The sequence below is a fragment of the Pteropus medius genome, unplaced genomic scaffold (assembly GCF_902729225.1).
Source record: "Pteropus medius unplaced genomic scaffold, Ma_sr-lr_union100, whole genome shotgun sequence".
NCBI classification, from domain to species: domain Eukaryota; kingdom Metazoa; phylum Chordata; class Mammalia; order Chiroptera; family Pteropodidae; genus Pteropus; species Pteropus medius.
In genome coordinates, this window is record NW_024340692.1 from 3656997 (window position 1) to 3671076 (window position 14080).

At 39.0% G+C, this 14080-nt stretch overlaps 1 protein-coding gene across 31 annotated transcripts in view; it reads left to right on the forward strand.

The window, feature by feature from the left end:
• BNC2 (basonuclin zinc finger protein 2) overlaps window positions 1-14080 on the forward strand; it is a 390244-nt gene that overhangs the window by 268917 nt on the left and 107247 nt on the right. For all 31 annotated transcript variants that reach the window (XM_039872019.1, XM_039872532.1, XM_039871502.1 and 28 more), the window contains one exon: window positions 4922-5157. In XM_039872019.1, the coding sequence (XP_039727953.1) occupies window positions 4922-5157 (236 nt within the window). The remainder of the gene's footprint in view (window positions 1-4921; window positions 5158-14080) is intronic.

The window sequence follows — 14080 nt, forward strand, 5'->3', positions numbered from 1 at the left end:
CCTTGGTCCTCATCCCAGACCCAGTGAATCAGAAACTCTGGGAGGTGACCCAGCAATTTGTGTTTTAACAGGCTAACCCTTCAGCTGATTCTGCTGCACTTAACGTTTGAGAACCCTTGCCTTAGTTCCATCTACCTAGATAACTCACCTCTTTTCTTGCTTGTAAATTCCTAGTTTTCTTACAAGACCGTGCCTTCCTGGCAGAGTTGCCCTCTCTTCTGTGTCCTGTAGTACTTTTTCAAATCTCTTTTATAGCATTTATATTGCTTGCATCTGTCTACCTTGGAAGGTAGAGTCCACAGCATAAATTACTTTTGCATCTGCATGCAACACCTACCTTGGTGATAAGTGCTGCTGAATAAATGAATGTATGCATGAATGAAGAAGAGCATTTAAGAGGAGTGATGATCAATAAGGTCAGTTGCTATGGAGAGATCATGGAAAATAATGAAGGGAAAAAGCTATTGGATTTCATAGTAAAGCAGGTGTTGGTGACCTTTGAAATGCTTGCTTCAGCAGGGTGATGGGCAAGAAGCCCAGATTGCTGAGAGTTGGGGCCTTTCAACATGATAAAGACTTGCAAGTTCCCAGAGTTTCTTATTGACTGTTTATCTGAATATGTGGTGGAAACAGTTTTGGGGGGAGAAATAACCAAGTGACCTTAGGCCAGTGACTTAACATTCAGTCTGTGCTCTCCGAATAGGCAATAATAATAATAATGTATGTTTTTATTTTTTTAAAGGATAATACAAGATCATTGTAAACCCCTAGAATGATGCCTAGCATTTAGTTAGTACTTAAGGAGTCATTTCATTTACTCTCTCCTACCCCATACACAATTATTTTTATTTATTAATGTCATTAGTAGCATCTGTCACCCTTTGTAAATTTGTATAAGATGTGAAATTGATGAAGATCAATCCTTATTCCAGTCATTGGAGAAATTACATTTAGCTGGACCTGACATACCTTTCATTGAAACCAGTGACAGCTATTTTGAAATTACATGATCTCCAGCTAGAAAAGTACCCCAGAAGTACCCCTTGTCTTAGTCAAGACTCTTTAAATACAAGTTATGGAATCCCGCTTTAAATAGACTAAAAAAGAGAGAGAGAGAGTTTTTTGGCTTGTGTAACTGAAAATTCCAGGGATGGTGCCAGCCTCAAGAACAGCTATGTTCATATCTTCTGGACCAAACAATATTGTCAGTATCTGGTCTTTCTCAGACCATCTTGTAGTCCAGCTGTCTTTCATGTGATTTTTGTTCTCAAGCATATTTACCAGCTACAAATGTCAAGGAAAGAAAATTTCCCAGTAGTTCTAACTAAAGTCCTGGATTCGATCTTACTATTCGGACTTAGATCTCTTGGCCATTCTTGAATGAGTTCCTGTGGCCAAGAGACTGGTATATACTTAAGGAATATTCCTTAAGCCAGATTTCCCAGGCCTGGTTTAAGGAATATTCTATTCTATAAAATAACTGGTACTGAGTATAGGGAGAAGTGTAGTTCCCCAAAGGGAAATCCAGTTTCTGTTACCAGAATGAAGGGGAGCAGATGCAAAGCAGGCAAAACAATCGATTCCATCTTACTGTATAGAAAAGTACATTTTCAAACTGTGCTGCTGGGAACTCTAGGGGTCCAACTGAGATGCTTAACTGAGCTGAACATGCTAGCCTCACCAAGAGTAGCTTCACTTTTATATGTTTTTATACCCAATTTCTGGTTAAGATTTCATTTTAAAATAGAGTTTTGGCAATACCATTGGTCCAGGACAATTTAGTAGGTGGTTAGGCCCAAATAGAATATAAAAGTAGGTAACTGTCTTTTCCCACTCCATGCCACTGAACAAACTCTTGCCTTAACTTTCCTTTATCCCATTGACTCAACTCATATTCCTAACTCTACTGAGATTCAGACTCGAATTCTCCACATTCAGACGTGGAGAGATCATCACATTAGGAGAAGTCCAGTTCTCTGTTTACTGATATTGTGACACTTAAAAAAAATCACCACTGGCCATTTTCCATCACGGAGACATCCCCAGAAGTTGTTAACAGCTTGGTGACTCAGCGTAATCCAACAATTATAAAATAGAAAAATTTTGTTGCATTCAGGATATTTGACAGCTCATAATATTTGATAATATGTTTATGCTAAAATTTACAGTTGACATCTACAAGCTGATAGTTTAATATTTTTCAAGCATTCATCTATGGCTCATCTCCTAGGTAATTGCTCCTTAAATCATACTCTTAGGGCTTTTTTCTTATCTACTATTGAATTTTAAAAAATATCTGGTCCATGTTTTCATCTTCCATATCACAGCCCAAATGTGGCAAGGTGCCTGTTTTTGTAAATAAAGGTTTTTTGTACACAGACACACCCAGCAGTGTAAGGCTCACCTGCTTTCATTACAGCAGAAATGTGTAATTGTGAAAGAGAACATATGGCCCACAAGAAGTAAAAATATTTACTATCTGGTTCTTTACAGAAAAAAAATGGTTGACCTCTGCTTTATATTTCTGTGGCTTATAACAGTATTCCTAGTTCTTGACATATGGCATACTTACAAAGAAGAATCAGGTAAGGTCCTTATAATACTCTCATTCTCTGATGATCTCAAAAGTGTATCTAGGGCCATATTTTTGCCATAGCTGTTTCCCCTGTGCTCTTTTAGTTCTCTGAACAATTTCTCTTTGTTTCTATACCCTCGACAATTCAGTCCTCTTCATCCTCTAAAACTGCCTGCCCTTTTTAAAGAGAGGGAGGAAGAGGAATGACATGACAGCTTTTCACTGAGCCCTTGAACACATTGGTATACACACCTGCACAGGGACAAGGTCCAAACACATGGACAAAAATCAGGATTTCGCGTCATTTTATTTCCCCCTACTGAACCCTCTCGATTTCATATTTGTTGTGATATTAGCAGTGTATTTTGTGAAGAAGTGAATGATGTGAGCGAGGAGGGTTGATAAAGGGAAACAGGAGAGGAGCAGACTTTCCCTGAGCTGGTCACTGGATTCTGTAAGCAGAGCAGCCACTCATCAGAAGGCTGAGTAGTTAAGCTGTACTTGAAGTAGAACAGGGATAATACCTCTTTCCTTCATTTTTGCAGCCTAAATGCCCTGTGGAGTAAAAGAAGACTTCAATCCCTAGGCTGTGAATCCCTTATCTTTCCCAAATGTTAAATTAATTTTTAAGGCTATTTATTCAAAGTTGACTTAACTACTAGAATAGGAAAGATCAGACAAATCAGCTGCAAGAAATGAAGTATGAGGAAACCCGAACTCTTTGACAAAGTATTCCTGGGAGTAAATGTGTTGAATGAAGCCAGCGGGTAAATGATAAGGGCCTTTACACTATGGATGTAAGAAAGCAATTTATCAAGAGTACATGAACTCTCTAGTGACCACAAGTCAGAGGAAACGAGAGTGGAGGAGGAGCCCTGAAAAAATACATTTGAAATACTAAAAGCAGTGTGTGTGTGTGTGTACTTTTAAATACCTGCATTAATATGCAGAAATACTGGTATATTAAAATAAGAGTTGCTCGGAGTGCACACGTACATACAGTACATACTATTATGAGATAAAGTGGTAGAAAGAGTGGGTGAGAAAGGCCAGGCAGTGGGTTCAAACTTGCAGAAACCTTGGTACTCTTAGGTGTGGTTAGAATTTTGAGCTTGGATGTTGTCTGATATCCATTTGCCTGACTCCTGAGATTAGATGACCATCTTTCAGGCTCACATGTTTATCTGTTTTAATCTCTAGAAGGTCATATGTGTATAATTCTGACAGTTGATCTAATGCTTTTGTGTTCTCTTAAGGAGTTCAAAGCACCTCTCATTCATTATCTCATTAATCTTTGCAGCATCTCTTTGAGCCCTGTAGATGAGACTATGTTATCTTAATTGTTCACTTTAGAGAAACTGAGGGAAAATGTGATTATATTATCTGCAGTAGGGTTTCAAACAAATAATTCAGATAAGGTTGGGGACTAGAATGTATGACTTTATCTTGGCTTTTAGATAGGGTAATTTCTTAGAATTGAGAAAAAGACCTAATTGTTGAAATATTAGTTTCATTAAAAGTATTTACTCTGAGAATGGTCATCCTCAGTTTTGTGTGCTGAAATAACACAGTTAAAATATACAGAAATTCTGAAACTTTGATTTGGTCATTTCATCTGATGCTAAACCCTGGTCTGAGCCATCTGAAAAAGGACTAAACTATGGTTTGAATTTTGTTGTTGTTGTATTTCCTGAATAATTTTTAGAGAGCATGCCAGTGAACACTAAACTAAATATCACAGGCGAACAGCAAGAGATAAAACTGGGAGAACTAAACCTCCGGATAATCTCTCTTAGCTAATTTAACTCGAGAGCCCCCAACACAGACATCAGCTTTCCTGTTTTACCCCTATAGTCTAAATAACTTGCTTCTCTTCTTCTTTAAATCATTTGTATTTAACAAGGGGTGAATCTTATTCAAAAAAGTGATATTGTTTGAGCCTGATCTTAGGGCATGAGGTGGGGATTGTTTGTTTGTTTTTTTCTTGGTGAGGGAAGGGAGGACACCCTGATAATTTGCGTCGAGCCATAGTTCAATTAGCAAATTAATTAGTCTGGTTTTAGAGTCAGCCACAGTCATTTAGAAACATCCTCAGTGGCTCTCTTTCTGAAAGTTGAAAGTGTTTTGTATTTGCTGTCCTCTGCAATTTATAAACAACACAGAGAGAAGGTGGGAAGAGAACTATTTACATTGCAAGCTCTTGCTTAAACATCTGTGGTGATCAACCGTACTTGAAAATGGAGCCTTGATAACTTCCAGTAACTTGTTTCTACTCTGTCTGTTTCTGTCCTTTCCCTTTGTCTCTTTATCCCCACCCACCTCCGGAACTCTGTGGGACCACCATAGCCTTGGATAAACTCAGCACGCAGCACCTGTACCACCCCACGCAGGTGGAGATCGTGCAGTCCAACGTGGTGTTCGACATCAGCAGCCTGATGCTCTATGGGACACAAGCGGTACCTGTGCGACTAAAGATCCTGCTGGACCGTCTCTTCAGTGTCCTGAAGCAAGAGGAGGTGCTGCACATCCTGCACGGCCTGGGCTGGACTCTGCGGGACTACGTTCGGGGGTACATCCTTCAGGTAGGGGGAGGACGTTGAAGCTGGTATCTGGGGCCAGCTCTAGAAGGGTTTGGGTGAGAGCCCTTGGGAAACCTGGTCTCCTTCCTGCCCCTTGCAGGCCCAGGCACGTACACCCTCTTCTGGTTAAAATAGTCCTTTTGGCAAGCTTGTCAGGGAATTTGAAAGGAGTGATGTTCCAGCAGGCCTGTCTGGGGCCTCAGTGGTGTATATTAGAAAGAGAAAAGTGGCCTGTTGCCTAGTGTTGCTTTGTTTGCATCTTTTTGAGTCCAGCTCTCTCTCCCTACAACCTGAGCTTCCTGGCTGCTCCAGCAAGTCCTATTGTAGCCCTCCTAAAAGGGAGGTCTCTTTGAGGTGGGTGACGGGTGTGTGAATATCTGAGGTTATACTTCATCTGGGTTTAGTAGGGCTTGTTCTCACACTTAATTTGTAGGTTTGGTGTTTTCTTGGTTGTCTGTGTACCCTAATTATTGCTTCTTCATCCAAATCAAAGGAAGAACTGTAACCTCTATAAACTCCTTGCTTTTATAACCTGTCAACCTTCACATTCCAAAACATGCAGACGTGGTTATAGATTTGGCCTTCACAGCACCTGTTCTTCCAGCCTTGAGCCCCTTCTTTGTGTCAGTGGCACTTCCAATCTGGTAAGGGTCTTAAAACTTTTCTGGGAGGCCTGCAGCCTCCACTCCCTTCCCCCGCAACCTCCCTGCCTTTTTTCATCCTATTTTGCAGTATGTTATGAGTGGTTTTGCATTGTGTACTTTTCCTCTGAAATGTTTTTTTTATGGCCATCTGTCTTCTACGACCCTTGAAGGGTAAATGTTGAAAACAGCATGTTGGGAGACCCCAGGATCCAAAAAAGACTACACTGGATGATGAAGAAGTACTTCCTCCTGCCAAAGGAGATCACAGTTGGAGAAGGTAGAATCTGAAGTGATTTTTGAAATTTCCTATGGGGTAATACCAGGAGAATTGACTCCTTCAAAAAAAAAAAAATGTTTTTTTGGCTCTGCCAGCCGGTTTATTCCCTGAGCCACTCCGTGTTATGTGCAGGGTCCTGGCTGCCAGCTCGGTATGTAATGAGTGGAGGGCTTCAAGCCTTCCCCTTGCTCTCTTGGCATAAAACACACACACACACAATAACACACACACCACAATGTCATGTCATCAATATGTCATCAATAATGGTTATCAATATCAATAATAATCACACACACACACACACACACACACACACACACCACCCCTGCCCCCTCCCCCACTCCTGTCACTCTCCTGTGTGGTACCTCCAAGGGCTAGCCAGGGAAGGAGAACAGAGGAGGGATGATGAGTGGATGTAGAGAAAGAGGGGAGGTGGAGTAACTTGTCTGCTCCCATGACTGCTTTTGTTAGCATCATTTCTTAGTCTAGCGAGATTAACTTGGAAGGCACAGAAAATTTGGCCCTCTGAAGATGAGATGATGATGATAATAGGAATAATTATATATTACATTTTCAGTTTATAGAAGACTTTCATTCGCATTATCTCATTTGCCTGAGGGTGGGGACATTGCAGTGGGATGAGTGGAAAGTTAAGACTTGGGTGGTCAGGGCCCATGAGTGGGTACAAGGTCCAGGAGGAAGGGGCCAGGAAAAACAAAGCGTGGAGCCAGTTTAACAGTCCCTGCTTATGCACAATGGCTTCAAGACGCATCCGTGCCTCAGCTTTCTGCATACGTTTCTGCAACGTGATTATTAATGTCCATTTTGGATAGATTTTACCCTACATGAAAGCACAAACCTCTGCAGATTTTTGAATGGACCTGTTAGCTTGGCTAAGCACTCTTTTCTTTATTCAAAACCTAAAGTATTTTGCCCCAATCTAGTACCGTATTTATTGCCTCCACTTCCATGTTTAGTTCTGTCATCCATTCTGTATTTCAGTTCTGCGTGTATATTTTTGCCTAAGATATCTGGATCATATGCATGGTGTCTTTCTGTTCAAACAAATAGATATTTGCATGACTGAATATTTGCCGTCTTAACCCAGTTTACTACAGCATTTTGTTGTCAGTTAATACAGAACCTGCTGGATGTTCTGTAGTATGGGTCCTGCCTTGGCTAGTGCCTGTTTCTTTGTTTCACTTGAAATTATTATTTAGATGTTAATTTTCCCTCCAAATTTCAACATAGCTCTAAGGCAAGCATAGAAAATATACTCCATATTTCTTTTTGTATGAGGGCTCTGATTTTAAAGATACAAAATTGCAAGAGAAATTAATATGGTAGAAAAATTCAGCAAAACCACAAACTAACCATTTATGAAGTCTTATTTTGGAGTGAAATATTGCATATAAAGAACACTGTCATTTATTTTTTAACTTAAGTTATGACTGATTTTTATTTAATGTAGATTTTGACAAATCTCAAATTTAATCTGGTTCTCCATTCAGAGTTTAGAATTGACATTTTAAGAAAATCATAGATGATTTTTACATTAGAGAATACCAGGTTTAATTTCTGTCTTGTTTATTGATAGAATTGATGTAATATGGATTTTATTTTAATGATGCCTTTCGTTATTCAGCATTTATCATCTACTTATTCCTTGGAGAAAACAGTTCATAGTGAAAAAAAAAAAAAGGCAAGATGTTGAAGGACATGAAACCGTTATCATTTAAGTAGTGAGAAAATGCTCATTTAAAAAAATACCCCCAAAACAAGAACTAAACTATAGAAATAAACCCCTTTTCTCTAAAACATTGTTATTTGATTATTGGTCAGTATTTTAAAAATTATATGTAGTAATGATAAAGTATGCACACATGACTTTGAATATAATTATATGTAACATTTTTACACAAGTAGACTATAAAATGTGTGTCCAAAGGATGTGGAACCCTATAATGCACTGTTAGTCTACAAGTCATTTTATCTGGCTAAAACTCAATTGTCTTGTAGCCCTCAAGGCATCAATTTTAGCATTATTGCTCTCAACAACAGTATATTGAATATTATGTCAGTTAAAGGAGAATAATTATCAAGGCAAGTTAGGGTGGCTGTTAGTCTTACCACATATTGACTTGGTTAGTAGTTGGCTATAGATTGTGTTACTGGGCAAATGATGATGTACGGTGAGTTGAACTGGTGAAGCCAGGATATTAATTTAACTCTCTCTGGGCCCAGTCCTACGTCCCTTATGAATACACAGCTATTCCTGGTTTCACAAATAGTTTTGAATGTAGAAAGATAGGATTTTGCATTTTTGGATATGAGGGGAAAGAAGAGCAGTACCATTCACAGGTTATCACTTGCAAGCATGTATGAAGAGGTTGTTCAAAGAAAAAGGGGGATGATAGTGATGCCACAGTTCATTTAAAAGACTAGCAATATCTTTCAAGAATCCTGTACTGTTTTGATAAAAATTACTTTTCACTTATGTGATTATCAGGGTAATTCATAAACTAGCCAGCTGGGTGAAAATACATAGCATAACCTGAACTGCAGTGATTTAAGAATTCAGGAATATCTTAAAGGTAAAGAGCCTAGTATTCATTTAGAAAGTACAGAAAAAATGAGGTAAATTTTAAGCATTTTCCCACAAAATCGCAGTAAAAGGAAATAAGCAATTAGATGCTAAAATGTAAATATAAAGGAATATAAGGTTTTTTCTGCTGCTGAATATTCCTTATTTCCAATCTACATTTCATGGTACATTTATTGACAGTGAATAAAAGCAGTGCCCTGTTCTTTCCCCATTTTCCGTCTTTGACCTAGGGTATAAAAATATAGATGATTTTCATCATTGAATTTAATCACTTAAAAATCAAGTTTTCACAGTCTCTTCAGTTTGAATTTGTAACTGGTCTCATACACCAGCCTATCTGTGGAAATCTCCTTTGTAAATGAATCCTGCCAGGATTCAAAGAACCATATCAGACACTCTGAATAATTAGCTGAAGTGTCAGCAGCCTTGTGAGAGAATGAGTAGTGATGCACATTTCAAATCACCTGTGTCTTGAAACAATCAGAACTAATAGAACCATCAGCACTGTAGGTGAACATTTCCCAGCGTATTCTGGGGGCATTGGTCTTCCAGAAGTCCAACTTTAGATTTGGGAGGAACTCACTGTGGACCCTCATAGAGCCTCGTGGCACCATTAGCATAACAAAGGCTCTGAGGAGTTCTGGAGTACTGGTTCCTGAGAGTAGGTAAGGAGCTCATTACAAGTCTTTGATTCCTGAACACACAGCTCTTCTTCAGTTTGGGGTGTTTGCATGTATAGTTTCTTCTGCCTGGACTCCCCTACTCCTCTCTCTGCTTGGGCAATTTCTTGTCCTTTAGGTGTCAGCCAAAGCCCCACTTTTTCCCAGACACCTTTTCTGTCCATCTTAACCAACGCAAGTCTTCTAGTGTGGCTGTGTCTCAGGACTCTGTTTCCCTCAAGCTCCAATCCAATTTAAAATCAGTTAAATCAGATTTTAAAATGTTGTGCCCCGCCCCTCCCCCGGCCCCCGCTTCCTCACTAGGGAACATTACAAAGTCAGGGTACCCAATAAATATTTATTAAATGAATGGGTAAAGAAACCTTAACTTGGTGTAGCTTGATGTTTCACCATGGTACTCATGGGATATCCAATAACTTCAGTTGGTCCACAGGCCTTTAGTCTTTCTTCAGGCTTCCCAGGGACAAAATTCTGTGAAGGCAGCTGGGCTGGTGAAGGCAGTAAGAAGAGAATCAAGACTCCCACACTGCCTAGTTAGTGGTCTGTGTAGAATAAGTGTTTTGTGGTTCAATGTGGTACAAAAACGTAGATGTTTAGCAAACACTTGTATTTAAAGGGTCCTTTGTGGAGCAAATTCACATACTTTTTGAATTCTCTTACATCATTCTCTTGTAGATGTTGCCAAGGAATTAACATTTGGAGTAGTTTAAGCTCAATGAGGTTAAGTGACTTTCTCATGATCGCAGAAGCTGTTAATTGGTGCAGTTGATGCTTTGTAGCTTTTTGAGGCCCACCCCCGCAGCACCCAGCCTGGCACATAGTAAGGTTTGCTAAATATTGGAGGGAGGAAATCTGATCTAAATTCAGGTCTCTACCTCTATGGACAGTATTTGGATGTTTTTTGTTTGTTTGTTTTTAGGACTACCAAGCTGTCTTTCCAGCCAAAGAAACTCATAGCGTTAAAGTGGCATGGTTTGGGGAACAGAGAAGGCCTGAGAGTACTGAGCTGACAAAGTTAGCATCTCTCTTATAGTCAGTGGTGATCATACCCACCTGACCTTAGGAAAAATTAGGTGAAATGGGTTCTCCTTTTGTGCTCCTTTTCTCAGCTATTTCCTCATGTTCCACCTTGTTTCAGGTTACTTTTGCTCTCATTTCCATGACCAAAAGTTTTTCTCTAAATCTGGTATTTACCATTAATGCTTCATTATAAATTCTGGTCTTGACCTACCTTTCCAGGGGTACATGCCTTTTTTAATTAAGTGTATAAAAACAAAGTCTTTGTACCTAATTGATAAGATTTCAACTATGTCATGTACGAGGGTGGAGCAGAGATGAGGTAGCTTTTCTCTGGGTCCATAAAAGGATATCAAGTTGATTGGTAAAGGAGAACCTGGATACTGAATTAGAAGACTGAGCAGATATCCCAGTACTGCCGCTGATTATTTATGTGAGTATGGAAAAAATTGCCATTCTTAGCCATAATTTCTTCGTCTTTAAAACTGAGATAACCTGTTACACCTTTCTCATTTTTTGAATGGCAAAAGGATGAAGTAACTTAGATGAAAGCATGTTGTAAACTACTACTCAGTTGGTATTTTTCACTCCTATCTGTATGTAAAGCTAAGTCTGACCAATTATAGCAGGGAAATAGCAGATGTCAGACATGTTTCTTTGCAGATGACAAATGCTTGGAAAAAGATAGGAAGTACATTTAGGCTTTAGATAATATCAATGAGATAAATATTAGTTGTTTTAGTAAGTAAATCTTGAAATGCTAGTGGCCTGACACAATAGGAATTTGTTTCTCCATCTCAGCGAGACCAGTCAGCATTCTTGGTTGGTGAATGCTTTCCTCCCAGAGGTGATTTGAAGAGAGGTCATTTAGGGCCTCTGCCGTTTTATGGCTCTGCCATTCTCTGGGGCCTCTGCTTCCTCATCTAGTTGGCAGCCCTGAGAGAGGGTGGAGGTTCTGTGAGGGAGGTTTTCATGGACCAGGCCGGAAAGTGTGGTGGGTCACTTCTGTCCATATGTCACTGATCAGAGCTTACATCTAGAGCCAGGTGACTCGGGGGAACTAGGCTGTGTAGTGCCAGGTTGAGCAGCTGCTCCCAGCTATACCTGTGCAGCATAGAGGATGAGCACAGGTCAGTGCTCCACTCAGATGTGGCGAAATAGCTATAATTCTGCCTTTTTATTCAGGTGGATCAGGAGAGTTTAGAGCAGCGTTAGTCGCAATTAAAGCAAGTTCATGGGTTTGAAATCTAGCTCCAGTTCTTACTAGATATGTGAAAATAGGTTAATGTCTCTATCTAGGTAAGCCTCAGTTTCCTCACCTGTAAAGCAGGGATACTAATAGTATCTCATGGGTTTATTGTGAAGGTAAAATAAGATGATGCATATAAAGCATTCAGTAGTAACACTTGCTAAGTGTCCAGCAAATTTCAGCTATTGACATTTATCATGATGATGAAAAAGATGATGATGATGATATTGACTATTGTAGACTATTGCCAACCTGGCCATTTTAGACCTTTGTGTATAAAGCAGTCTTAAGTCATGGATATTTTATATTTCACTTTGTCTCTTAGAACAGAGTGCCTTCCCAACCAGTCAGGCAAAAAGGTAGCTATTATTTAATTGTAAATATATAATACATGCGTACATATGCATATAAGGTAGACACACAAATATATTGGTACATAGTACATACTTGATTATAAATAAGTGACAGGCAGGTATAGTGACAAAAATTTTGGACTTTGAAGTGAGACAGACGGGAATGAATCTGGTTTACCTTTTGATAGCTCTATTACCTATGATAAGTCATTTAACATTTGAACCTGAGTGTCTTCATCTGTAAATATTAAATGAAATGGTATTTGTAAAGTACTTAGTGCAGTAACTAGCCCACAGGACTCTTATTAATATTAAGCAATACTGCATTATTAGTATGTAAGTATGCATGTGTGTTATTTTTTAAGTTATGACTCATTCCAAATATGGGTATCATTTTATTACCCTTGCATTTCTGTATTTCAGTAATTTCCAGTACTCTTCCCAGCACCTGGCACAGGATGAGTACTTGTTGAATTTACTAATATTATTCAAGTATCTCAGCTTTTACCCCATTGCATACTGTAAAACTTATTTAAAATAGGCAACCTTTTTTATACAGATCTTTTTAGGAAATTTCCAGAGCAGAAGGATCAATGGACTTAGGTATAAATTTATTTAGGTAGTCCTTCAAATAGCAACTTTTATTGGTTAATTTCCGTATGCTGAGTATATAAGAGAAGATGTCCCAGGAAGCCTTCATTCTAATGGACAAAGCAGCTGTAAACAAATTATGCAAGTTATATGATCAAAACTATAAGAATGTACAGATGGCCCATAGCATTGACATAGAAAAGGGATTATTTGACTCCAGCTAAAGATTACATTATCACTGCCATGATCAAACGTTTCTTCTGAACGTTTTTCAGAAGAAAAGGGTCACAGATGTGAATGGTCAAGATCCCCTTTTTTTTGTCAGGGATATACAAAAAGTAGGTGGTTGAGGGCAATGTACTGAATTTATTGTATCTGTTTTCCAGAATGCTTGGACCACTTTATAGATATTATCCCAGCAATCCCCCTAACCTCCCTATTAGAGAGAGATTTTCAGCGCCTGTTATCCCTGGTTTTAAAGTTATCGTGGCTTGAAGGCCTCAGGCAGGGTCAAAGCTAGAAGTGGAATACAGGGAGTTTGCCAAAGCTGTAACTATTTGAACAGCAATAAAAATAAACACCTTATATCCAAGGACATAGCTTGATGTTTTGTGCTCAAAGTTAAAATAAAAATATTCCTCCCTTTCCCTTTGTAAAGTAGAAATAGATAGCTCACTACATTCCAGGATGGAATGCAGTGACTGCTGGAATTGAATGTGTGTCTATGGGACACAGAGGGAGAGGATTTTTTATTCCCCGGGAGGGATAGAAATGAGCCCACAGCTCTCTGGCCATTCACCATTTGATAAGAACCAGTTCATATTTACTCAAAATGGGTATTCTCTGTGATGGCACTGATTAACCCACATGATCTCCAGAGCAACACTCCTATATGCTCCTTGTTGAATTTAAAGTGGAAAACTCCTGAGCTTTGGGTTTAGACCTCAGTTCTACCCCCAATTAACTCTCTAGCCTTGCAAAAAGTGCAAAATTTCTATGAACTTTGTTTTTCTTATGATACCTTCCTAATGGAGTTTTGAGGAAAAAGAGAAGAATTTGTTAGGTTCATAGAAATACTCAGTAAATGTTAATTCCTTAAATAGAGAGATTCTTTAGTCCCCCACCAACCACATCCCTTAAGATTCTAGAGCAACAGAAAATTTGTGGTTTTCTGCTTGTCTATATATTTTATTTGAGCCACTGTATCCTTTTGTAATATTTTCCTCACTTTGACAGAAGGGGCAGGTGAAGGATGAGAGGGGGGTTATACAGGAACTGAAATCTCTCATAGCAAAGAATCATGGAAGGCTCTCAAGATTCAGCTCTAGTCTACCATGTGTTTCATTTGAATGACCTACATTTCAAATATTCATATATGAAGTAATGAAGGGCTGTGAAAAGTAGAAAGTGAGATGGGGATCTTTGTGGATTGCTGGAAGGTTTTGCTAAATCCGTACAAATGGGACAAACAAATAAAGATTCCTTATTTGATTCATGTATGACAGCCATA